The sequence below is a fragment of the Nothoprocta perdicaria genome, unplaced genomic scaffold (assembly GCF_003342845.1).
Source record: "Nothoprocta perdicaria isolate Ctin4 unplaced genomic scaffold, notPer1 scaffold_29, whole genome shotgun sequence".
NCBI classification, from domain to species: domain Eukaryota; kingdom Metazoa; phylum Chordata; class Aves; order Tinamiformes; family Tinamidae; genus Nothoprocta; species Nothoprocta perdicaria.
The window spans coordinates 3,970,611-3,997,668 of NW_020455521.1; the positions used below are offsets into that span (position 1 = coordinate 3,970,611).

General features: G+C 34.9%; 1 protein-coding gene across 1 annotated transcript in view; it reads left to right on the plus strand.

Annotated features, from left to right (window-relative positions):
• The window catches only part of DCHS2 (dachsous cadherin-related 2), a 94,448-nt gene that overhangs the window by 57,443 nt on the left and 9,947 nt on the right, over nt 1-27,058 (plus strand). The window contains exons 9-19 of the mRNA XM_026041628.1: nt 1,285-1,472; nt 2,269-2,368; nt 7,302-7,459; nt 8,593-9,427; nt 10,524-10,763; nt 15,302-15,436; nt 15,668-15,877; nt 17,035-17,892; nt 22,478-22,588; nt 24,113-24,324; nt 25,824-25,975. Coding sequence (XP_025897413.1) covers nt 1,285-1,472; nt 2,269-2,368; nt 7,302-7,459; nt 8,593-9,427; nt 10,524-10,763; nt 15,302-15,436; nt 15,668-15,877; nt 17,035-17,892; nt 22,478-22,588; nt 24,113-24,324; nt 25,824-25,975 — 3,199 coding nt within the window. The remainder of the gene's footprint in view (nt 1-1,284; nt 1,473-2,268; nt 2,369-7,301; nt 7,460-8,592; nt 9,428-10,523; nt 10,764-15,301; nt 15,437-15,667; nt 15,878-17,034; nt 17,893-22,477; nt 22,589-24,112; nt 24,325-25,823; nt 25,976-27,058) is intronic.

Below are 27,058 nucleotides of genomic sequence, written 5' to 3' on the forward strand. Positions count from 1 at the left end.
CCATAACTTTTGGGATGAAATAAATCTGATGCATGTTCGTGTAGAATGAAATACTAGCYATTAGGATATGATTTTTCATGACCTTATTCTGGTCGCTTGCTCATAAGTTTCAGTATCAGAACATAGCAAATGAAAAGAAGCTGTTTTAAATAGTAGATTCAATAGTGCACAGGAAGAGCTTCTAATTGTTCATGGTCAATCAAAGTTGACAAGTACAGATTAGCCATAAACAACTCTAAAGATCACTATGATATTTGAAACCTAGCGTTTTAAAACATTTTTGCCAAAGCTTCTAAAAGTAGCATCAAAATTAAGCTCGTGCTGTTTATGGCACCACAAAAAGGAAACTGAGACAAATTCTTCACTATAGTGAAGAATTTACAGTGTGAATCCACAGTGAATCCCAATTGCCTGCGGTAAAAAATACTTTATACACACGGTATAGCAATACAGAACACAACATAGGGACATCAAGTGGCAGGATATCCTATAAGGAACACAGGCATTATGAAATAATCCAGTTTAGCAAAAGAATGTCTAAGCAGCACAGATTTGCTGTTTAAAACTCCACTTCCCAGATGTCCTGTCTTCACTTGAGGGGGAAGAGGCTCTTGAATTTATCTATGAATCTCAAAATAAGAATGTCCTTTCAAAGCAATTTCTTGTTGAGTATAGAGGTTTAAAGGCAAACAGAATATAAGGAATTAACCAAGAAGATTTTAAAAGTAGCAGGTCATCCGTGTGAAGTACTGGTSAATTGCAGATTTTCAGGTATATTTAGTGCAGTTGAGCAGGTGGAGAGAAGATTTTGTCAGCTTTATCCATTGGGATGCCAAAATGTGTAGTAGACATAAGGCTTCCTGATTATCATAGAGACATTGTGTTGAGAATTTCCTAACCTAAGGGCATAATAAAAGCCATGTGTGAGCAATTAAAGGCCTGTGCTCATATATTATCTATCCTGAAGTATGGTGGAAAAAAAAGGCCAGGTGGATTTCTTCAGAAGGTCAACRTGTTAGTTTATGCTGTTTTATACCTTTGCTGTGGGGTATCTGGAGTGCAATAAAGAATGTAGTATAATGCTAATGTAGAAATACAAACTTTCTGTTCACAAAGCATTTCTATGGAATGGATTTCAGTAAACTAGGATTTTAGTGTAAGAGTCAGGATATATAAAAAGACATGTAGTATTAGTTCACATTAAATGTATAATTGCATACAATAAGATTAATAGCAGCATACAGCAATATCTCACTTGTTTTCTCCTTTTTCTTTGTTCATCAGGTGAAATTATAAACTGGGTTGCTTTAGACCATGAAAAGCAATCTTACCACCAGTTGACTATCCTGGTGACTGATCATGGGTCACCACAACGTAATGCCACAACAACTGTCTATATCTCAGTCACTGACATCAATGATAACAAGCCTATCTTTCCACAGATTCCTTCTGGAAAAGAACTAAATGTCAAGGTTTGTAYTAGCCATTTCAATAACCTTCTGGTTTGGTTTAGCTGTGCTCTTTCAAGTCTTGTTCTGAGCACCATCTTGTGGCAAAAGCTGAAATAGTAAATTGCATTTCTATGTACGTACCACTCTTGTGCTTAGTGCAATGTGTGTAATCATCTGGCTGTTACTTGAATGTTATGAAAGGAAGCATACAATAACAACAGGAAACACCCATTAGTCCACGTGACCGATGCATTGATGAGAATGTGCAACTTAACTGAGTATTATTAAATTTCAGTTATGAGCACAGAGTTTCCTGATTTGAAATAATTTTTTTTTATTAAGGAATATTACTTCTAATGTATTTAAATTGCTGTTTTACTACAGAACTGTTGAAATAGTAAAACAGGAACATATTACAGAAAAAAAGAGGTAGAAATTTTAAAACTTATTTTCAGATATATTTGATACTTTCAAAATATGTAAAAGTATTAAACTTCTTGTTGACTATTAGTTTTAAAAGRTATACGTATTATTATACATGTATAGTAAACTCTCTTAATTTTTGGTTTCTGATTGTGCTATGCTGGTTATTGTATTGGTTTTTGAATTAGCAATATCTGCAGACCATAATGTGTTWTTACCAGAAATGTAGTAGTTTGAACATTTTCTGAAGTACTTTGTTTATGCTTACTGTAGGCCTTACTGAAAGGGAAAATGTAGTTACTAGTAAAGTATTGCTTTATGTGAAGTGAATTGTTTTAAAGCTCACTTATATTCTTTTACATTTGCAAATTATATATAAACTACTGGATGACAGGTTTTGGAAGGGCAGCCGTCGGGGACACTTGTCGCCAATATGTTTGCAAAAGATTTTGATTCTGGGAGCAATGCTGATGTATTGTACTCCATAGAATCAGGTAAGAATTCTGAATGATATTCCTAATAAAAACCATATATTGACATAACTAGCTTTAGAGACATAGAGGATTTTATTTCTATATAGTGTCAGTTAAAATAAAGGTGCTGATATAAGGAGGAGTTGATACTATTGTGTGTGTTATTGAAGATTTAAGGATGCAGGAACTTCCTTCACCCTCTGCCCCATCATTCCAAGGATTCAGCTGCTTGTAGGGCCAGCCAGAGAATGTCCAAACAGCACTCACACAAAAATAGGGCCATGGTCATGTACGGTACAGTTTARTATTTGTCAGTTATTTAACATCTTAAATGAAAGATGATCTCGCAGTTCCCATGACCAATTGAAAATTTTCTTGCTAAAAGAATAGTTCATGAGAGTCTGAGACAGGGATTAGAAGGATCAACAGTTAATCTGGGCAGACAATGGGATCTGTGGGGTTTAGGTCATGTTTCATCCTTTGTTTAGCATTGTGTTAGCCTGACATGCTGCAGCAGCTTAAAAACACTTCTTTCCCTCTCCCTCCCACCGATATTTTCTATAGCAGTTCACATCGGTCACTTTAGGACCTGGTTTTGTTTCCAGTGAAATTAATAGTAAAAGAATTCTCAATTAGAATATAAATGGGACTGGGACATTAACACTGATAAGGGACGTAGATGTGATCCTTGCTTTTGTCACATACCACTTGCTGTACTTCTATACAAGAAAACTTACATCTCTAAACAATGAGGAAAAAATCCTTCTGCTTTATATCATTACTGATTGGAAATAGCTAGAAATATCAGGAGCAAAAATATTTCTGAAAATCTGTCAGGAAATAGTTTACATGGAGATGCCATACAGTTTTTATACTTTTTCTGTGCTATAGGATTTATGTAATTAATATTTTTTTCAGACTGATATTTTTAATATGTGGCACTTTGCACATTAAACATAATGTTTCTCTGAAATCATGCAGAGCAGAATCATATTCAAGCTATTTCCATCTGCTTATTACATTTTTTTACAGGTGTTCTTTTCTGTGTAGGTAAAGCTCAAAAGTCTGCTCATTCGGTTTGAACTCGTGATTATTTGTCGCTTCCAAGTAAAGAACAAAACTAAATACTATAAAGTTACYTTTATAACAATACCCTTCATTCTAAAGAGACAATAAAGCTGTAAGCTTTCCTTTGCAAGGCTGAGATTCCTGAAAGACTTATTTAGATGTTATACTATACGTATCCTTTTGATTTCCATGAGGTAATGAGAGGATTTTAACATCCAAATTTAGAGGGTCAAAGAACTGTTYCTGTTCTCTTCCACCAAGACATCTTTAAAAAATTAAGATATTTAGCTCCATTGAGAATTTTGTGGTTGAGAAGGATGCAGGTAATAAAAGTGTGTAGGGTTGTTTTATTGCCACATCTTTATTGCCTTAATTTGGCAATGTGACCACCAAAGTGACCACCTCTTTCAGAGGGATTTGGAGAGAACTGTAGACTACTGCACTGTGAATGATAAATTTTGCAAGAAAATAACCCCCTTTAAGAAAAGGGGAACAATGGAACAGGTAGTAAACCTGTTCCAAACCTTTGCTTGAACTGTAATGACCAACCAATATTAGAAGGGTTCTTTATGTTTTTTTTTTAATCATTTTAGTTTATTTTTCTTCTGTCTGCATATCTAAACATATTCCTTCAAAAAGCAACTGTATTTTCTTAGTGGCTACAGTGCAGGGCTGCAGAGGGATGAAAGTAAAAGCTCAAATTATTAAATGAATAACTACTCAAAGTATGACTGATCTTTCAAATATTGTCTCTAGAAAGGACAAAAGAATAAAAGCAAAACCAGCAGCAAAAGCTCTCAAAGAATGTTCTCAAACTCTAAATTAGATATTTTCTTGATAAACAAATCCAGAAACAGCTCAGCTTCTCTGATATTGATTTTTGTTGTTGTTGTTGTTAGTTGGCTCACAGCCTTGAACATCTGGTCTTCTGTTTCATGGTGAAGTTTTTGCCTGGTTTATATTTAAAATAATATTTTCCAGTCTTGGGACATTGTTCAGTACTAAAACCTAAAGAAGAAATATGATCTGATTTAGAGGCATATTTGTTAAACGCAGACATCAGGTTAATTGAAAGGGTGCATGCAGACCAATGCCCTTTTCAGCGGTTTAGCAACTGCTGCAAGATCAAGTGTGATGAGTATCAGTGTCAGCTGTTCAGCTTGTAAACACCACAGGGACCTCAGTCACTGGGTAATTTTCAATGTTCCTGAGACCTTGATGAGCCTCCCAGATTAAAATAATAGGTTATTATTTAGGAGGGCTAATGATTAATGCCCCCAAATTATATAAAGGAAAAATCTGTGAAAGAACCATGAGGTTTACAAAAAAGATTCATTTTAGCCTTCAAAGTAGAAGTGTTTTCTTCTAAATCCTCGTGGTCCCAAGAAAATCAAAGCAAATCATTTAAACATTCTTGTGCATGAAGGTTCTTGATCAAATGGTCATACCTCTGCTTTAATATCATTGCTGAAGAATACCTGGAATCAGGAGGAAGTGAATCCCTCCCCATATGGATTATCCCTTAATAATGCTGAGATTGCTTGGCCTTCTTTACAATTGTCAGTAGATTACTGTAACATTTATAACAATCTGTATTCCTAGTGCATCATAAAGTATTGTTTTGTGTGTTAAGGTTAGCACTAGCAAAGTACAGATTTTTACAGTTATGTTTGAAATGGTCCTGTGGATACATTAGAACTTGGTAGCCAGGATGGCATCAAAAGAATAGTTTGCACTGCTGAGATGCACAAATTGGCCAGGATTGTGTCTTTGTCAGTGGACAAGTAAAACGCCATTTCTTGTTCTCTACAGACATCTACAAGTATAAATCAAGGAAGATTACAGATAGGAAGAGGGCTATACTTCTATAGCAGTCCTGTGGTATTCAAACACTTTGAGAACCATGGAACTATCTTCATCTTTTCAATTAAAAGAAATGTTTTTTTTTTTTTCTCTCAGCATCATCAATTATATTTCACCTGAAAGGGAAACAAGATGACTAAGTGTCTTGAAATGTAGATAAGATACAATCCTTCAGAAAATTAGTTAAAAATGGTTAACTAAAAATATCTGCCTTCTGAGGCCATTGGCATTTGGGAAAAATGTAATGTTACTTTGTGTCCAAATTTCTAAGCTAGCCAGCCTGGATTATGGATCCCCAGCAGACTTGAGTAGTTCTGCTGATTTTCATGACCGCGTTGTGTGGTATTTCTTAGGACACCTTTTCATCTGAAATTGCAGTTTATAATATTGTGTCTTGAGTCTTTTTGCTAAGACCTACTACCAGTCCTCATTCGCTATTGAAGCAAGGGTGAGTCTTTAAAGCCTCTACCTCAACTTGCAGTTATGTGCTGACAGTATTTTTGCTTTTTATTTTATCATTCCATTTGGTAACTCCATTTTGGTAGAAAAGTTAAGGGAATAGTTTTCATGCGTATTTATTCACTCTAGGTAATTTTTTTCATGTTAGTTCGCAGTATCTCTTATTTTAAATGTCATCTTTGATGTTTTGTTGACCCGAGATTGAAGCAGAAAATGCAGAACAAAACAGGGTATCTGTGATTGTAGTGACACATGCTGTTGAGACCTAAAACAGAGAAGTAACCAAAAGCTATTTATAAAAGCAGTAACAAAACAGCATTAATATTTTTATACACTCATGAGAAAAAGCAGTATGTGGGACTGTCATATTCAATACTTTTGTCTCTCTATATGGTTTCATTTGTTGGTAATTTCCTTCTTATAATCCAGATTTCAAGAGTCAATCCAGAAGGGACTTAGGCAWATGAAAAAACCTATAGTCACTCAAAAATAATCGGAAACTATATTGGATAAAGCTTCTATATGGTGAAAGCCCTGTTTTCTAACTACCCTTCTCAATTTTTGATAATTTTTTTCAGGGGTAAATATTTTACTGAAACAATTAAGGTAATTGGTTACACAAATGAACACTTATATGTGCAGCTAACTAATTTGCATGTGCAGATTTGGAGAATATAAACAGCGTCATGCTCACTTAGGTGTCTATGGAAATACAGTTCTTTATGCATGTTTGGTGTACTACATATGCATTGAATTTATTTTTACCACAGTTGCTTATTGGAATAGCAGCTGTTATGCTACGTGACTTTATTTGACCCACTTGCACACCTTACGAAAAATTCATGTGGCAAAAATTTGTTTGCATAGTGTTTTAAGAGAGGAGTAGTTATGACAATTTTGGTTTCTAATGGTGTGTATTAAGTAACAGATTTTTGCCCATGTTGCTGAAAAATAGGAAATCACAAATAACATTTACTGTTCTCTAGTGGATKTTTTCTCTGCAGCTCTAGAATAAATGTAATATGATATGCCTGCTAGTTGTAATTTTAGTAAATAGTAATTTTAATTTTATTAACAGTGTGTTCAGTCCTTAGCACAAGATGTTAATTTCTTAATTTATAATATTCACACATTCACATCATGACAAGTTTTTAGCCTTCCTCTAGTTAATTTCCTGTTCAAAACAATTGCAGGGCTGTATCACTGTAATTATACTGTATTAAGAGTAGATCAGCTTTGTTACTGTCTCCTAGTCTGGAAGGCTGCTGAGCCAGGATTGTGTCTAGAATAATTTACTTGTCCTTTTATACCAGTTTAAATGTTAAGCCTCAATTCTCTCAGGTCTTTCCTGTCAACTTGTGTTGGAGATAGGAGTGTCTTCTTCCCCGCTCATGCACAGGCCACTAATGTGAATAACTTGGTACAAAATAAGCAGCTGCTTTGGTGCTCTATATTTTTTTTTCTCCATAGGTTTTTAATTCTACACTAAGCAGGCCATAATTATTAGGCACTTGAGAGAAGCATTTGGCATCTCTAATAACCTGACACCTATTTTTTCCTGTAGAAGAGAGTATAGGATACTTCAAGATTGATATTATCAGTGGAGAACTAAGAACAACTCAATCTCTGTCATACGCTGAGAGATCAAGCTACAGAATGGTGATCACAGCCAGGGATCAAGGAGTGCCTTCACTTCAAGGACATGCTGATGTGTGCGTCCAGGTACTTGTTTTGTGCAGATAGAAAAGTTATGGTAGATCCTTAGTTTTTTTAAAACACAAAAAGGAAATGTTGAAAAGTCTAAGTACATCATCTCATAATTTTCTTTAGCCGCTTATCGGTTGAGTGAAAAAAATTAGAGGGCAAACCAGGTTTTTGTTTTGTTTTGAATCCACACCAATGTTATGGGTCATCCTGCAAATACACAATATTTGTGTTTCAGTAGGAAGTAGTCATGAAAACTGGAAGATTGGGGAATTATTAAGGTAGACAGAATGAAAAACATACAGAGAGGGGCTGAAAATGGGAGAAATAAACTAAAAAGGCCTCTTAGAATAGATATTGTTTYTCCACTGTATTACTCTCTTTTTCTGAATTCTCTCTCTATAAACCAGTATGAGGCTAGGTCATTCCTTTCTGCTGGTTTATATAGGGTTGCTGTATGTGTGAGTGTGAAATCCAAAATGCGCCTTTTCTGCAGCCAGCCGTTCATCAAACTACAGTGGATCCATTTTGCCAAGGCCGCCTCTGTCTTCTTCATTGCAGGCTTTCTATCTCTGAAACTGCTATTTTCATGTCACGCAATTTTAGGTAGYTTGGAAAAAATGCTTATATCAACAAGGCAAATGCAGTTCATACTGACAAAGATTCAAATTAAAACATTAATACAGARTGTTACAACAATCTATAATCAATTAAATCCTTTAATGATTAAAACAACCATCAAAAATCAACTACTTATTTGAATTAGGCAAAGTGAAAAATGTACCATAAATTCCATGTTAGATTTCCCTCTGTGAGCCCTGTGATAGTGTTGTATGCAAAAAAAGAGTTGAGGTGCTGCAGTGTAGGGCAGAGATAGCACTGTTTGAGACTTCTGTCTGTGTATGCCTGAGTTTCAGAATGGAAGACATCATACTTTTATTTTTATGTGAGAATAAGAGAATAATGGGTTTACTTGCTAACACTTACAGAGCATGTTGAGTTTGTTTATTTGCTTTAAGGTGTACTTCAAATAGTTATTTAATCACAAAAGAAAAAAAAAAGATTGAGGCCTCAATTAAGGAAAATTATTTGCATTAGAGTATTCCTAATAACAATGGGAAATCACTGCAGTCTTTGTGCTTTTGTTTCAGGTAATCCCACTTGCCAAAGGTAGATCAGTCTTCTCTCGAGACTTCAAGCACTTTGTCATACCTGAAAATTTTAAACCAGCACAAGTATTGACTTCTATAAAGTTGTCTGATAATCATCTGATAAACCATAAGAAACTGCATTATAGTATTTCTGAGGAAGATGATTATTTTGAAATAGATAGCTTGACAGGAGATATTTTTCTTTCCAAGGATCTTGACTATGAAACRGCTTCGCATTTCCTTTTGCAAGTAACTGTAAAGGATTATGAGAATACTCCTCCACAGAATACGACTGTCTTCCTGCGTATTGATGTAGAAGACGAAAATGACCATTCTCCGCATTTTCAGGATGATTTTATAGTGATTGGCATAGAAGAAAACATTCCTGTTGGCACTCCGGTGTACACATTCAATGCAAAAGATGGAGATGGCRGTCTCCTGAACAGCAAAATAAAATATTCCATAGAAATGAATAGTGTGGGTGAAAATCCATTTCTTATTCACCCTTCATATGGCACCCTGATCACGGCATTTCCCCTAGACAGAGAGATTGCTTGCTCTGTGGTCCTTACAGTGTCTGCAATAGACCAGGCAATAAATCTGACGGATCGCAGATTTGATTCCCTGACTGCGAAAATTGTTGTTTTAGACATTAATGACAACAGTCCTATTTTTACATCTTCCCCTCATTCCTATGTCATGGAGAATGTGGAAGTGGGCTACCTTGTTCACCACATTGTTGCAAAGGATCCAGATGAAGGAAAAAATGGACAAGTGACATATCACATTCTTTCAGGCAATGAGAACAAAACATTTGTACTGGATGAGGTCACAGGTACTGTAAGTTCTATTTCCTATAATTTGTCATGCCACACTTATGGTAATATCTGGAAATGTATATAATACAGTATTGAGATATTTCATTAATATTTGTCTACTGTCCTCAAGGTTAGTTGGGTAGCATGCAATGTGTCCATGGCAGTACTGCATTCAGTATGGAAATTTAGTGCAAGTTAGCCCAGAAATGTCTGCATAGTAGTGTACTGTGTAGTATAGATGTACTGGGATGTTTTCCAATAGCGAAATAACGTGCAAGAAATGGATGTGCTGTGACAGATATAGTTTGTTGTTGGTGGGTTGTTTTGTTTTTCTTTCAGTATTTACTTAAAGTATGTATACACACATATGTTGGCATATTGATATATGTATATATACTAGGAAACACAAAATCAATATCAAAGTTTTGCTTTCTCTGGAAACAAAATTGTCTATGGAGATTCTAAGTGTTGATTAAATTTCATTCTTCAGGCCTCTAAAATTCCTTGATTCCTGATTAAGTTGGTTAGCTATTATACTATCAGGACAAGAATGCAAATCTTTCCATAATATCTGCAATTTTATTTGGTTTTATATTGATTCTAATTCTATTGTATGCTATAGTTGTCTGTGGTTTGGTCTGTAGAGCTCCTAAGTGTCGACCTGATTTCCAAAACAAGTCCTATATTATTTCTCTGGTAATATAGGTAAAAGTGTAAAACATCATAAATACCTTTTCCTGTAGATACAAATTCACAGGAAGAGTGAGGTATTTTCTGCCTGTAGCAGATYATTTGACAACGTATGATGTGGAAGTGGGTGTATCGTGAACCATTACCTCACATTTGCAAAGCCCTCTGAGGAAAGAATTAAATAGAAATCTCTCTTTGCATCTAACTTGTATGTTTCATGAATGCAAATTTCTCTTAATGTCAGAATGAATGTTTCTAGGCTAATTAGGGAGGAAGAGGTAATGACTGACTCCAAAGTGTAGAAGCCTTGTAGCATTGGCATAGTGTGCACTGCGGTGCTGTATTGGACCTGTGAATGCTGGAACACCTGGGATCCTAACCTTGAATAGAATACTTTTTTAATGCTTCCAATGTTTATAATAGGACTACTATCTACATCACTGCATTTGGACCGTGAGACTCAAGAACGCTACAATTTGACTGTTATGGCTCTTGATGATGGCATCCCAGCGCTCTCTGCAACTCAGATCCTCGCTGTAGTTGTTCTTGATGTGAATGATGAGAGACCAATATTTCTGAAGCAATTTTATGAAACTTCAGTCTATGAAAACCAAGATCCAGGAGAGTTTGTCRTAGAGGTGGAAGCTGTGGATAGAGATTCAGGTAATTTCAGTCCTTTTGCTGTTAATTATGAACACAATAGACCAATTGAGTCTTGCTGCCTAATGTGTTAATGTGGGACTTTTCCCAAGGGGGTGTTTAAAACAGGTCAGACTTTCAACCTTTTTTGGTGCTTAGAGGTATTCTGACTTGTGCACCGAGTGCTCAGATGATGCAGAGCAGTACAGCATACTCCAGGTTTTGTGTGAAAATACTGTCAGCACTCTCATATTTAATGTAGCTACAATATTCTTATAAACAAGGAAATAATGTTCAGCTCAGTGAAAGTTAATATTTTAAATGTTTTATTTCTCTCAGTCAAAATATTTGTTTTAAATAGTTTAGCGGAGATCTGTTACATGAGAGGATTTGCATACATGCACTAATTTTTCTGACCAGAGAGGGGCACTGTCATCCAAGATTTTCTATGTAGTTGAGCTGTAGAGGAATCCTAGAAGCCACTCTTGCCTTGTATATATTGTCGTACATATGTGAAAAAGTGAATGCATTGTTTTTTTCAAACCTGTGCAAAATAGATGAGGAAGAAGCGTGGTTTGTATTGTTATTAAATCACAGGCAATGTATAAACCTGGCAGAGTCTTTGTTAATGTGACAGAATGTTGCCTTAAGTTTTTCAATTACCTGTTCCTTTGAAATATCTAAAATATATATGATGYTACAAGTAGTCGATGTGTTTGAGAGGATCTTAACTTCAGTAATATTAAGCACAGTGTGTAGAATTGGTGTAACATGAAACAGATATACAGAATCTGTGATTTGTAGTAAAAATAAACTGAAAAGATAATTGTGTGTTAATGCTTGCTGTGATTGACACAATTTATCTCGGTTACATGAATAACTCTACCATATGTTCACTTTCTGCACATTTTTAGAATGATATTGGCTGTGCTATCACCAAAATTAGATGTTTTTAGCAAAATAATTTTCACTGTCCAGTATTTCCCATTTTAATATAGAACTTGTACTGATTGCAAAAGACTGATGTAAGAGGCAGAGCTCAGAGCTGCTGCATCTTTTTTTACTTTACTTTACTTTTACATTTACTTTTACATTACTTTCATATTTACTTCACATTTTATTTTACTTAAAAAATAAAAAATGGGTGAATAGCTCTGTCTGAGGCCTGAAATCGTCATGATAGCTGAGCAGTGTTACTATCTACCCTTGTATCTACCCACTCTTCCAAGTATTTTCYTTTGTAGATCACATGAAAATGAAGGCAAAGTATTTCATATAAAAATCTGGAAGTTGGTAGAGAGAAGAAATAGGAATTTGTTTGAATTCCTTTCCCTCCTTTCTCCATTCCTTTTATTTATTCATCACATATCTTGTGGGAAATACAGCAGAAAGGAAATTTTRGGAGCAATTAGGAGGAGGGAGCAGGAGTGACTTGGCAGGATAGGGAAGGGCATTCCAAGCATGAGGGGTGGCAATGACTCTAGCCAGGATGCAGCTCACTGAGCAAGCCCTTTGAGTTGGAACAGGATTGTGACTGATAGTTCCTCCCTTTCTCTCTCTCTCTYTTTTTTTTTTYCTCCCCTTTTTGCCTCCTGTTTTCATTTTTTTCCTTTCCTTTTCTTTTTCCTTTTTTTTCTTCTAATTTTATGCATTTTTCTGTAATTGCAGTCCTTCTCTTTGTTCTTTCTAACATTTAAATGACTTGGCCTGAAGTTATGTATATATATATATATATATATATATATATATATAAAAATTTCAACAATATTATTCCTCAACAAATATTGAAAGTTATACATTTTAAGATGACAGATGTTTATAGCAGTCATATAAACATAATGCTACTCATTTTTTTTATACTTTTGTGATTTTATTTTTTGAGATAAGACTCTCTTCTCTTATACTGTTCTTAATATTTTCATCATGATTTTTACTTTCTTTTCATTTGCTCTTTAAAACGCACTTTGGATCCTGGTAATATTTGCATTATCTCAGCAGAGGGCTTTCGTCCCTTCATTGTTTTCTGTTCTTTGCCTTATTCCTTGTATTCCTTGACTGACCACAGGGAGGAATTATTTTTACAGACAGTTGCAGCCATCATCATCTTTTTATTTATTTTTCTACCATATATATTTTCTATGAAGGGAAGAAGGAAAGCAAGCAGCTGTAATCTGTTTCACGTTTGAACCAAGCTTTAAGCTTGCTGCCACTTCAAATGTCTTCTGTAGAAATCACTATTTTTTTTGTAGAAATTGCTACTACATATATATATATTTTTGCCTGCAATGATTTTCTTTCACACACATATCCATAAAACATTCTATTCCAATCACTCCACCCACACGTTACTATATTGACACTTATTACAACTCTACCTTGGCTTACTATCAGTCCTCCAGCCGTGGATGGAAGCTTTTTCATATATRTATATACACACACACATATATATATATATATACACACACACACTTATATGTATTAAATATATATAAAATATATAAAATATATAAAAAAGCAAAGATATCCGCAAGCTATTTAATCTATGTCAAGGATTTGACTTTAGATGTCTCTTTGCAGAAGGGAATGAATTAATGAACTTTTAAGCTGCTGGTTACCTTTCTCATTCTGTCTGGAGAATTACATGTCATTCTGTCTGGAGTTGGGTAGCTAATTTAGAATGGACTTATTTTAGCACCCAAAAGGTAACCAGCACTATTTTTCAATAAGACAACAGGCTGAATTAAGTGTAAATATGTTAGTTGCTATGTCAGGCTCATGGTATGTGGAGCCATCCCTCCTGTCTCTTGGGTAGGGTAAGGTGTGCAGTTCTTAGACATACGCTCCTGGCAGCTGAATATGAGAAAGGAAGCAGTAAATGCTGATAAATAAGTGTAATCAATGGTGTCACGTAGCTGTGTGTCTTAAAGGCTAAAAGTTTTCATTTCAACACTGTGTGAATAGTCAAGCTTTATGGCACCTGTGGGTTTGTGCAGCACAGGCTGTAAAGTGTCTACTGTGAATTCTGCCAGTGGACAGACAGGATCAAAGCYGTTCAGTTACAGTGGATCAAAGGCTAGTAGCTAATAGCATCCCAACTTGTTTTGTGTATTTTATATTTCATGGGTAGCATGTTGTTAGTTAAGGATAGACATGTGCCTACAGAACTGCAAAGATCTTTTCTTAAATGTAGTTACRTGATATCTAATGTGGATGGATTGGGCTGAGTGTGTTGATAACTTTAAATTTTGCAAAATATTCTCCTTTATTGCTCTTGCTTCTGCAATTTTTCTTCTTTCTTTTCGACAGCTGGAAATTTTTCTGTAACTTRTTTTCCTTTTCCTATGTATAAACATCTTTTTATGACTATATTGTGARTATGTTCTTCCCCTGAACTAGTTTAGATACAAAAGCAATTGCACTAATCATTCTTTCAATAACACTTCAGTGTCATTGACAATTGTTTAGCAAAACTATTCAAAGGGAAAACAAGGCAATCTTTGGCATTAAAAATTGTAGGGTCTGCTGCTTCTCTCATATTGATGTGTCTCCATTGACTCTGGTGTAGATGGTCCTATTTTACAGTGCAGAGAATGAAAACAGGCATCCAGTATTCAACTTCAAATAAYATTTTTGGTATTACTGGCAGTGCTGTAGTTTTCCAGGTGTGCTAACTATGCCTACACTACTAAAAGACTAATTGTTGGTTGAGAAAGCTTAGAAAAGGGATTGAATGCAGTTTAGGAAAATCTGTAAATGAGTGAACGCAATGGTACAAGATGAATGTTTGTTGCCCTTCAAATATGAGTATTTTCATTAAATTTAATAACATTAATGTTCTTACTCTGCAACTTGTGATGGACATGGCACGGCACTTTCCTCAGAAGGATATTGAAGCTACCAGAAAGAAGGAAGAAATTATTTTGTATCCAAAATGTGTAAGAATCACAGACTATTTGGGGCTGGAAGGGATTTCTGGAGATCTAGTCCAACTTCCCTGCACAAGCAGGGTCACATAGAGTAGGTTGCCCAAGTCTGTGTTCAGTCATGTCTGARTATCTCCAGGGCTAGAGACTCTCCAACTTCTCTGGGGCCAACCTGTTCTAATGTTCAACCACCTTTAAAGTGTTAAAATAAATAAATAAATATATATATATACACACACATACACGTATAAAGGGTTTGCTTATGTTGAAATTTCTCTGATCTCTCTAAATAGTAGCACAATCATCTGGAGTATCAGTCACTTCTAGTTTTGTATCATCTGTGAACTTGCTGAGCATGCATTCAGGCCCAAAGAATCACATTTCTTGCCCAGCACAGGCAGACAGCTTCAGAAATAAAAGATTTTAAGACTTCTGTACTTTCACTCTACTTCTTTCCCAGAGAAAGAGAAGGGCTATGATCGTACACTGTATACAATTGGTAATGAAGAGTTGRTTACATCTATAGAATAATGTCATCCATAACACATTTCCCAGGTGGAAGAAAAGAGAGCAAGACATGTATAATAGCATGTGAGGAGTTTGGCTGTATTTCACTAAGACTTYCCTTTTGTTTTTAAGGACTGAATTCCTTGCTTCAATATGAAATCTTACCAGGAAGTGGTTATGGGAATTTCAGGATGAACTTAAACACTGGGAAGATTGTGACAACCATGTCACTGGACAGGGAAACTGAGGAGGTTTTCTATATTAAAGGTAACAATATGAAATATCCTTGGAGGCCTGTAAATGGGAGGTGAGAATTGCTAATGTCGTTATCAACGTTGTGTTCTTGTCATCTCAATTACAAGTGGTGAATMTTTCAGTAATGGGGAGTAACTACATCCTTTTTACATTGCACACTCTATTGTTCTGATGTTATAAAGCAGCATCATTGTTGTGCCCCCAACCATTGTATAAAATATGCCTTCTTTTTATTAATCCTAGTTTTGGTTCGAGATAGTGGAACTCCTTCGCTTTCAAGCACGGTGACTGTTATCTGCAAAGTACTGGATGAAAATGATTACTCCCCAAAATTTCTTTTTCCTGTCTCTGAGATTTGTATTCTAGAAAATCAACAGCCTTCTGTAGTTTACACTGCCTTGGCTGTAGATGAGGATGAGGGAAATAATGGAATTCTAAGATATRGAATTAATGGTAAGTAATTTTATATCATTCTAATTAATATAAATTAGGAAGTATGTAAACAGTTTCAAGATTTAAAGTAGACTTCATTTTACCTTACCTGCCTGGCTCCCGTCTTGTAGAGCCATTTTCTTCTTCACATGGAAGAAAAAAAAAATAGCACAATTCTTTTACCTCTTTCCAGGTATACTTTTGGCCTGTTTTCTGATGTAGGACCAGTGCAGAAAAGAAAAAGAAAATCCCATCAAATACTAGAAAGAGACAGTTATGAAAAGGGTATATTTTTGTCCCTTTTCTCATAGTAGTGGCAATTCTGAATATAAAGCTACCTTTTGAACCCTTCCAAATAAGCACAAAAATACATCTAATTAACTGGACTTTTTGTTTCGTGAAAGCTGGTTTYAATGTAAGCTCCATAGCTGTTCAAAGCCTCCTGCTGTATCTTTGCACAAATACGAGCCAGCTTTGCSTTTTTTTTGGTTTGGGGCTGTCAGCAATAGTTCAAATGTAGGCATAGCTATTGTAACAGTCAACATTTTTTTTTTTTCTTTGAAGAAGCAGTTACAAATTTCTTTGTTTCCTTGATTTTATTTTCACAATCTTTATGGTCTTTAATTTGATCTTTTTGCTATTATGAAAGATGTATACCATTCACTGGTACTAAAAGCACTGGCTTCCCTTCTAGGAGCAGCTTCAGAGGTTTACTATTTACCTATTTTTACTCTCCCAAATTAAGACCTCACACTACCATTTTGTTCCTAGAGACAGGTCTGTAGAAGAAAGCAAGGGGCAGGTAATCACAGTTGTCAGTGATGYTGCATTGGTTTCTGGAATTTGTGACTAAGTTTGGGAAGAGGTCACACTGCAGCAGCATAGTTGCAGGAGATTTTATAAGGTGTGCTGCTTTGGAAGAAAAACATGCATCTGGCAAGATAGCTGCTCTGTAAATTGATATGGCAATCTGTATTTACTATCTTTGCTACTCACTGATTTAAATGAAATGCAGGCTTTAATCTTTATAAAAGAAAAAAATATGTTACAGGCATATGTGTGCAGACTGGTACTAGCAGTTGGATCATTTCATTGCAATTAGCGTAGTGGTAGTCACAAGGAATTCCTTTTTCAATTGCAATTGGTTTCGATCATTTTATGTTCTATGTGTTTGAAAGGTGGAAACGCTGGAGAATACTTCAGACTAAACAGTACCTCAGGAAAACTGTTGGCCACTCGTCGCTTAGACAGAGAAGATATTAGCAATTTCACTCTTGTAATTGAGTGCCATGACCTGGGCAACCCTCCAAGAAGCTCTACTGCACAGTTATATATAACAGTCTTGGATGAAAATGACAACAACCCATCATTTGCAAAGGACCGCTATCAAATCTCTGTAAGAGAAGATCTAGAAGAAAGTTCAGTTGTCCTGGAACTTTTTGCTTCTGATGAAGATGATGGACTAAATGGTGAAGTAGTATACTCTGTCATTGATGACACCTTTGGAGCATTTGCTATTGATAGTGTGACCGGTTCTATAGTTACTACACAGATATTGGACCGGGAGACCAAATCAGTGTATATGTTTAGGGTGGTGGCAAGTGACTGCAGCACCCACTTGCCAAGAAGCACCACTGTCAGCATCGTGGTACACATTGAAGATGTAAATGACAATGATCCAGTGTTTTTACAGAATCCTATCAAAGCCTTTGTGCCATTTGAAACCTCTGTGAATGAGACAGTAGCCACTGTTAGAGCTGAGGACATGGATCTGGGTCTGAATGGATCGGTTGTTTTCAGTTTGATGGTACCAGCACCTCTGTTTCAGATTGACAGGTATACAGGTGACATCATCCTTAAGGAGCCCTTGGTTTCCAAAAACTTCAGTACCCAACTGCTAGTGATGGCTCTGGACCAAGGCATCTCTCCTCGGACCGCCACAGCTATGGTAGCTCTCTTTACAGAGGACCAAGAGGAGGAGATTTCATTCAGTCAGAGCTTCTATGAAGCAAGCGTGCCTGAGAACAGTGCAGCAGGTGGGTATCCAAGCCTGGCTATTCTTACAGGTGCTGGTTTTCTACCCTACAGGGTTGATAATGTTGATGAATAATGTAGGGAAATCTTCCTTTGTGCCATCTGAGAAAAGTTAGATTTGGAAGAAGCAAACACCCTTCTACCSTTTCCCATGGCCAAAAATAAGAATGGTCTGTTAGATGAAGGCACAGTCTGTCTCCTGGGTTTGCTGCATGTGTGCAAGGAATGTTACTCACGTTAAACAGAATGCTTCTGAGTCAAAGGTGATGTCTTTCCATCCCTCAGCTTGGGAGTCCCAGAACATTCAGCACCCTCAGCTTGGGGGTCCCTTCAACAATGGAGAATTAAGGGTGAAGATGACTGTTGCAGAAATTATTACTATATATGTCAAATATTTCTTCCTTTGTGTCACTTCAGGACCACAAGCCAAATTTTCAGCTGTGTATTTTAACACAGGTAATACAAGTAGTAACCTGTACTCACAGGTAGTTATACACACAGTTATACACAGAGGTAGAATGTGAGTATAACTGATGTTTCATTTAACTGATTAAAAAAAATAATAATGTGAAAAAGATGGTTTCAGATTAATTGAAATTTTCCCATGAATTTGACTGGGATTTGTAAGGAGCTTTGGATGTCGTAAAAAAAAAATTTTTTTACGAAAAAAAWTTGTGAGTCACAGATACTCAAAAGCCTTTTTTTAGAGCTAGCATTGTACAGTAATTAGTTGCATGTCACTCTGCAGTAGACTCTCTGCTTTCCTCCATTATGACTGGACAGGCTAAATTTCCTTTAGCCTTACTGTTTTTTCTTACCTAGATACCAGGAATATTAAAGTAAGAATATCAAAATAAGAGCTTTTTGGTAATATTTAAGCTAATAAAAACTTTGATGGGTCTGGCTAGACAATCCAACTCAAAGTTACAGAAATGCCCTGAGGAACTGTGGAAACGGAATACAATAGTCACATGTTTTCCCACTCAATCCATAGAAAATATAGATAATATTTGTTTTGATTAGAGGAATTACAGCAAAGCTTCAGGGTAAACTGAAAGGTTTCATCAGAAAATTTTAGTTTGTATATTTAATAAAAGGCAATATGCTAAGAATATCAAATTCTTTTAAGAGTATGAGAGATTTTTATCAAATACTGATACTATTCTTGCTCTATTTGTTTGCAGCATTTTCTTGTTTATATAACCACAAGTACATGTCAAATATGTTTCAGGAAAAAAAAAAAAAAGTAGCTTCCGTAGAAGTTAGCTTACTAGATGATATATATGATCCTTAGACCCTTACAAATATGAATAATGCTAGTGTATTCAGTCCAAGGGAGGTTTATGTTACATGCTGAGTGTTTGTAGAACTGTTATTAATAAATTTGGCTTTTGTTCCTAATTTTATTTCTACCTATCTAATAGGATGGGAAAACTGTGAGTTTATTTTTAAAAGAGTCAAAACTCAAAATAATCTAAACGCTGAAAACCAAAGCCAAAAGTCCTTTAATTCATTCTGAACTTCCTTTTGGGTAACTATCTTAGGAATTGGACCATGTGGTCTAATTTTCTTCAAGTGTTTGACCTCCAAGTTTAATGACCTTCAGAAAGCCCCATTCTTCTACTCTTTTGTTTAGTATTCAATATTTAATGACTTTAAATATTATAAACTTTATTGCAACAGGCATTTAGAAACCAATCAATAAATAATCAAGTCACTGCACTCTCCAGAGTGCAAGAAACTCTTTTGTTATTCACCAAGCTTTCAGCTGAGTAGCAGTTTGCATAGCTTTCCCTTAGAGAGATTCACCAGTAAAACTTATTGATTTCTGCTGTATTTGCAGAATATCTTTTTATAATAGATATAAAATATGTTGCCTATTTTCTTCTGTAAGTCATCTCTTAAATTTTGTGCTCATTTAGTTTTCTTTATTAGCAATTAAAAGTTCCCAAGAACTCGAGGGCAAGGATGAATCAGATTGAAATGGGGAAGGAGGGAGAAACTCAGACCACCATACTGAGAACAGATATCAGAAGAAAAACAATTATATGGATTTTACAACAGCTCACATCTTGTGTATATTTTACAACAGTTCATATCTTGCGTATATTTTATATCCAGACTTTCAGAAGTTCTTATTAGCCTGTTTTGCCTGGTAGAAAAATATTGTCCAAGCTGTGATACTTTATTATCAAGTCAGTGATTATAATGGAAGGGTTGAATTCAAGTACCTTAATGTACTTTCAAATAACATTGCTACCTCTGATTGAGTTGAAAAAACAAATACATTTTTTTTTTAAAATCACTATCTACTTTCTCTAATATTCTTAACTAATTTGGAAGCTGGTAGCACAGCATTTAAAGCCAGTAATAGTTTTTTGTTTGCTGATATCTCTCCTCCTTGCACAACCTTCAGTGCTGATCTGATCTTTTGCCATGACATTTAAATGTGCTCAACAAGCAGAAAACTATGTTTCTGTTGGGTTAATTTGCTGCCAGGTTGGTGCACTGAAAGGCCTCGGAGAGTCTATTGAATGTCAGCTCCAAGGAGAGGAAAAGTCTGTATTTTGAAGCACTGGTGAGGGCAGTATCATGTCAGCTAGAAGTCACTTGGATTTAGGGCTGCTGTACAACTGCAGGTTCAGTGTTTAATTTTGTGACCTCTGTTTGAAGCAATATTTTAGTCAAGTATAGGTCAAATTTTAAGCTGCAGAGGCTAAGAAGTACCTTGTGTAGTGTACCTGTACAAGGTTTATTTGCACCTCAGTAGCAACTTCAATTTGGTCAAATTTTTTAAGATAACCAGAAGACACTAGTGCAAAATGAAAACATTTAGAAAAATATGAAACACATGAAAACATGAACAGAGCAGCGTTTTAACTACTTACTTAGTAGGAAAAACAGGGATTTAAATGGAAATACTGTTGCATTCTTTATTTCTGGCATTTTTTTTTTCTTTTATTTAAAAACAAAAATCAAACAAGACTCCTGACAGGGTTACAAGATGAAGGAAGATAACTGGGCCTTGAATTTTTTTGCTATCTTTAACTCCGGTCTGAGAATGTTATAAATGATTGCTGGTTTCTATATTAAGTCAAGCAATGAAAATTCACCCTAGAGTCATCCAGAGGGCCCCCATTTTAGTTCCTAAAACAGCAATGAAACTCTAAGTATCTATCTTTACCTACAGCAGGCTTTCATAGTAAATTATTCTAGAAATATATTTGTTAGTGTGGGAAACTCCTTCCATCACAGCCAGCATACTTTTGCTTTTGGTTGCTAGATTATAGGAGTCAATGATAAACTATTTAAAACAGCATTTTCTGCTTTTCTAAGTCAGTAGGTATAGTACTTAATGGTACGAGAGAGAGAGAAGTAAAAAAAGAGGTCTGTACTAAAAAAACAAAAACATTTCCTCTGATTTTTACACCAAAGATAAAGTCCTTCCTTCCAACATCCAGGACATTTTACATGAACAGCATTCTCTTTGTAATGTAATAAAACAGCTAGCTGTCTGTAGTGCTATTTCAAAGATGTTAGGCTGTAAAGTAACTTCATACAATCAGAGTTGAATGGAATCATTTGAAGTTGAATTAAACAATTAAGATCTATGGAATCAACTGCCATATGTGCTAAATGATTTAATAACTAACTCGAATATAATCACTATTTGAAAAACTTAATGCTTTTTAAACTTATAAAAGTTGAAATGTGAGATTTTGATCAGGATAATATTTTCAGATACATATTTTTCTCAAATCCTAATTCAAACTGAACTTTTCTGTCACATTTCTTGTAATCTACATTGGATCATTGCTTTTCTTCATTGAACTTGGATTCTGCCTCTTTCTGCTTCTGTAACAAATAGCTATGTGTGCAGTTGTAGCTTTTCATTCTGTGAGAAGAAAACTACATAAAATCTTTAAAATTAATTTAATTTAAAATATTTTTTTAAATATCCAAATTGAGTTTAGATAAATGAAGGAATATAAATCAATCTATAGTCATTCAGAGTTAACATAAATACTTATGAACCACAAAAATGGTTTCTTCTCTAAGAAGAATGCATGAAAAGGTGAGATTAAAATGACCAAAGACAAAACACGAATAAAAAGAATACAACCTTAGAATGCAACCATTCAGTCAACCTTAGAAAGGGAGTTTCATAGCCGATGTTTATCTTTCACCCTAAATTCAATCAGGGCTCTCTGGCAGAGAGAAAAAATACTTAATTTTTTGAAATATGACTTCAGGTTAAGAGGTAGTTCCAGTGGTGTATGGAAGTCTTTGCCTGTAGGAAAAGTTGTTGAAAGCTCATCATTTTATGAGTCAGATGATGAAGTTAGGATGAAATGACTAATGATTTATAGGGCAAGGTGGGATAGGCAATGTCTTGCCTATTAAGCTGCAGTGCAGTAAAAGTTCAAGGAGGAATTGCTTTTATTGTCTACTGTTTTAAATCTTGAAGAGATGATTAAGCTGGTACACAGATGTTTGGGCATGCAGCTACTATTAATCACCATAATATAAAATCTGGGTAAAATCTTCTGCAATAAACATTCTAAAAATATCTTATTGTTTCTGTAGGTACATCACTGGTAACTGTAGAAGCTTATGAACAGAAATTAACAGGAGAAAGCATAAAATACAGCATCTTCAGTGACAAAGAAAACATGTTCTCCATACATCCCATCACAGGTACATTTATACATTTATTTAAATTTTTAAGTATCTTTTGTTTTTTAGAGAGTGTAATCTGTCTGTAAATTATAGCAAGCTGCTACCACAATTTTTATATTTCAGTGTGTATGCACATAAAACAATAACTTGTATACCATAAAAGTAGATACTTTATAATAAACAGCTCCCCTTAAAAGGAACAGAAATTAGTAAAGCCAGAAATGTGGCAAGACTGACACTAGTGTAAACTTGATGTGGAAAGAAATGACACAAGCGAATACATGTTTAAAATGTTTGTTTTTAATAAACTAGTGATTACTGGATTTGGAGGGAGTCTGGATAAACTGTTGCTTCATGTTTAGAGGTGACACTAAACGTTAAAACTACTAAATGCTAAACACTCTCTCTTGTGTCTTATCACAAAGCTGTCAAAAAAAAAAAAAAAAAAAAAAGCCTTCAGTATAAATAAACCTTCCGAACACACTTAAGGATGCACTGGACCCTTGTTGAGTTTAATGGTTCACACAGACACTTTGGAAAAAAGTTCCTTGTTCTTTGAACAACTGTAACTTCTTCAGAAAGCATATATATTTCTGCAGTATTACCTCTCCCACTGACCCTGCCTCAAAAAAAAAAAAAAAAAAAAAAAAAAAAAAAAAAAGCAGAGGGATGGGATTTTTCTTTTTTAAGAAAAATAATAGACCAGGCTGCAAACTGGTTACCGGATGTTTTGCAAGGTCTCATAACCACTTTCCTCACAAGCATTAGTTGAATTTGCTTAGTACTGGATATCATGAATCTTCTTTTGAAACTTTTAAACCGTTGTGGTAAAGTATGGATATCAACACTAGATGGCTTCTTGTGCTATCACAGGTTTGGGCTGTAGATATTCATGACATGATTATTGAAAAACTAATTACAAAACTGAATTTGGTTTCTCATGAAATCAGCACCCAAATAAACTATGTTTAATGTTTAGATGTAAGATGTAAGAATTTTGATTTATCACTATATTCTTTAGAATGTTGGAACAGTGACCACAGATAATTCTTAAGAAATTTTACATTTAATACAGAGATGTTGAGTTGTACCTGCACTGCATGTAACTTTCACTGATTCTTTTTGACTGAATAATAGTTTTACTGGGAAAGAAGAAGCCTTAATGTTTCAGATGTGTAGGTCAGCCAGATATAGAGACTGATACAGCTATTGCCTCGTTTGGATATGGATGAGGTCCTTGCCTTTTAAAGCCACTCTTCAAAGGAGGGCCAARAGACTCCTGAGATACAGCTTTTTGCCTGCCATACAATCATGTTTCTTCCTCTCTGTCCCTCTAGAAGTAAATTTGCTTTGTTTTAGGAAGGTACCATGTGGTAGCCAATGAGGGAAAACTTAGGATACCCTAGATTTGTGCAGTGATAGCATGTGGAGGATGATGCTAGATAGAAGAAGTAAAGGAGACCACTTTAATTAGAAATTTTATAACTTGTGGGCTTTTTTCCTGATTACATATGTCACATCTCAGTTTCTTTTAATAATCAGGTGTGATCACAGTCAAAGAGCCAAAGTCGCTTGATTATGAAGCTAAGAATAAAGTACATCTTTTAGTGTTGGCCGAAAATAGCGTGAATTCAGCACTTGGTGAAGTGATGGTTTGGATACAAGATGTGAATGACAATGTACCTAAATTTGAGCAAAGCTATTATAAAGCGTCAGTATGGGAAGGCCARATTCCTAAAACAAATATCATACAGGTAAGAGAAAGTATATCTTCACAAGGCCGTTTCTGGGAGGGGGAAAAAAGTAATCTTTGGGGCCTCTTTTGGACTGCCAMTTTTTTTTAATATCAAGAGTGGAACTCTTGGTATTTCTGCTACTTTGCTTGGATATCTAAACTAATTGTTGATTCTTTTTGCTAGCTCAGATTTCAAATCATTCATTCAGTTCTATGAAGTGGAAGAAGATTTTTTTTTTCTTGCTAGTTATGCAGCTTAATTTTTAATTTCTTTTTTTTTATTATTTTCTGTTTATTTCTTCAAGTAATTGAAAAGTATTCTTCAAAACTATGGTTCTGGCTACTATGTAATTTGGATCATGCATTACAGCGTATATTTAAAAGGCTTGTAGCACTAACAAGAATATTTTCAGCTAATCAGGCTAGGAGTAGAAGCCTTGAGTCAAAACTGAGTGATCAATTTAAAATCTGATGCTTCAGGAGCAGCTTGTCTCAATTTAAAAGTGCAAACACTTCTTCTTCTGAATGGATCTATTCTCTGAAAGTATTTCCAGCTGGTCAAGTTTAGGGCAAAAGAAGACATCAGCTAGACTAGAAGAACACATAATTTCCTCAATACATGTTCTTGCATTGCACGTCAGGTCATGGTGAGGGTCCTATTAGGTACTGCATATATTTCTCCTCTAGAGAGCAAATAAATAGAAACTACAAATGCCCCAAGGACAAAGTGATTAGGAAATGACGGACATTTTATTTAGAGAAACATATGTCCAGCAATAGGGAAAATCAAAAGGCAGTAAACCCAGATGTGCAGTCAAAAGTTTCTTATGGAATACATTCTATTATGTCTATTATATTTATTGAATCTGACTAGTTACCTCTGCTATGATTTCATTCCCATAGTTATTAAAATGCTTGTTCAGCAACCAGAAAAGATGCARAGAAGCTTCTTCAAAGAGTCAGAAGAATCTGAGAAACATGTTCACTGGTGTTGAGAGTTATTCTTTCAGATGTTTTCATAATTTGCTTTGCCCCTTTTACATTTCTTCATATTTTGAAAAGTAATTGATGAACTATCCCATGAAAGCTCTGAAAACCATTGTAATCAATTAATCTTATGCTTTATTTGTATTGCAGCAATACTTGAGTCAGTCCTGGACATCTGATAAGGTGCATTTTTATGCACTAAAGAGAGGCAGAATTTTATGAACAACCATATAGTAGTATAAGCCGTGTAAACATGATCACATTCAAGAACAATCACCCCTAATGCTTTATAAAGCTGAATTTCAAATTGCTCAAAAAAAAAAAAGAAAATTATGTGCATACTATTTAAATTTGTGAGCAGATATTTTGGCCTAACATGACCTCCCATGTTGGGGGCCTATGTGATTACTCACTGGAGTCTGTGCAGCCAAGAGGAAAGTAACCAGATATAGAGGACTGTAGTGTGAGGCTTCTCTTTCTGAACTTGCATTCTGTCTTGTTGAATTAAGTTTTAGTTTTCTTTCCAAACAGGTATTTGCAACTGACCTTGACAGTGGGCTGAATGGAGAAACTGAATACTCAATTGTATCTGGTAATGAAAACGCAGCATTCCTAATTGATTCATCACGAGGGATTTTAGCAACTAATGCGATCCTAGATTATGAAAACACTTCRTCTTACAGGTTTGTGTACAGAGTTCTTTTAAAAAGCATCCTCCTTTTTTCTTGTTCTTCTTAATTAGAAATAGATCATATTACACGTTTTGTTTTCATCAAACTGTAGATTTTGCATGCAAATCAGCCATCATCAAAAATAGTAGTAAAACTGCCCATTTGTATCATGACTTCTGGATGCTTCTTGATTTGAAGGGAAAAACATAATTTTATTCCCTGCATTGCAGCAATTGTTGATAAAAATGATCAAACTGATCATTATAGAGAAGATAACATTTCTTAGATTTTCATCCAGGTAGAACTATATGGCCATTCTCTACTTAGAACTTTTTTTTTTTTTTAATAAATATGTATAGACAGAGAGAAAGTGCTCAAAGCAAATGCAATAAATTAGGACATGTTCTGTTCTTATCCAATATATTTGGATATATTTTGAATTTTCTTTTCCATAATCTGATTCTTCCATAAGCAGTTTCTGTCTATAAGCTGTTTTGTACTTGCTATTTGTTTTCTCCTGTATTCCAGAAAATCAAGTGGACATGACTTTCTTTCTTTACAGCTCATGCCATAATTAAAATTAGAAAGCAAACAAATTGTGCCTTAATGACAAAGTAAGAGTATGCTGATTTGTTAACATAAACTTTCTGAATAATGCAATTTCTACAAAAAGCAAATTGCTGTATATGTGTCAGTAGAAATTATGATTTTTTCCATATGTTTGTGGCATCAGTTAAAGCGTTTGCAAGTTTTCCTACCCTCTGGGGCCACAAAATTTTAATCATCCAATCAGTATCCTTATAAGCCAGAATAACATTTCAAAAAACACATCAAGAGGACCAACAGAATATGATTTTTTTTAAAAAAAAAATCAGTGTAATTTGATAATAGGATCCTAGAGGAACTATTTTAGCTTAATATCAAGAGGACTTCATTTAAAGTTTATATGTCATCATTTCATTGAATCAAAAACTAACTTTTAGTCATTTAAATAGCTTAACATATTTGATTTGTAAATGGTRTTTTAAAGCAATCTTGGAATAAATACTTCAAAGAATAGATGTTTGTTGTTAATGAAGCACTGAACATCTTCAT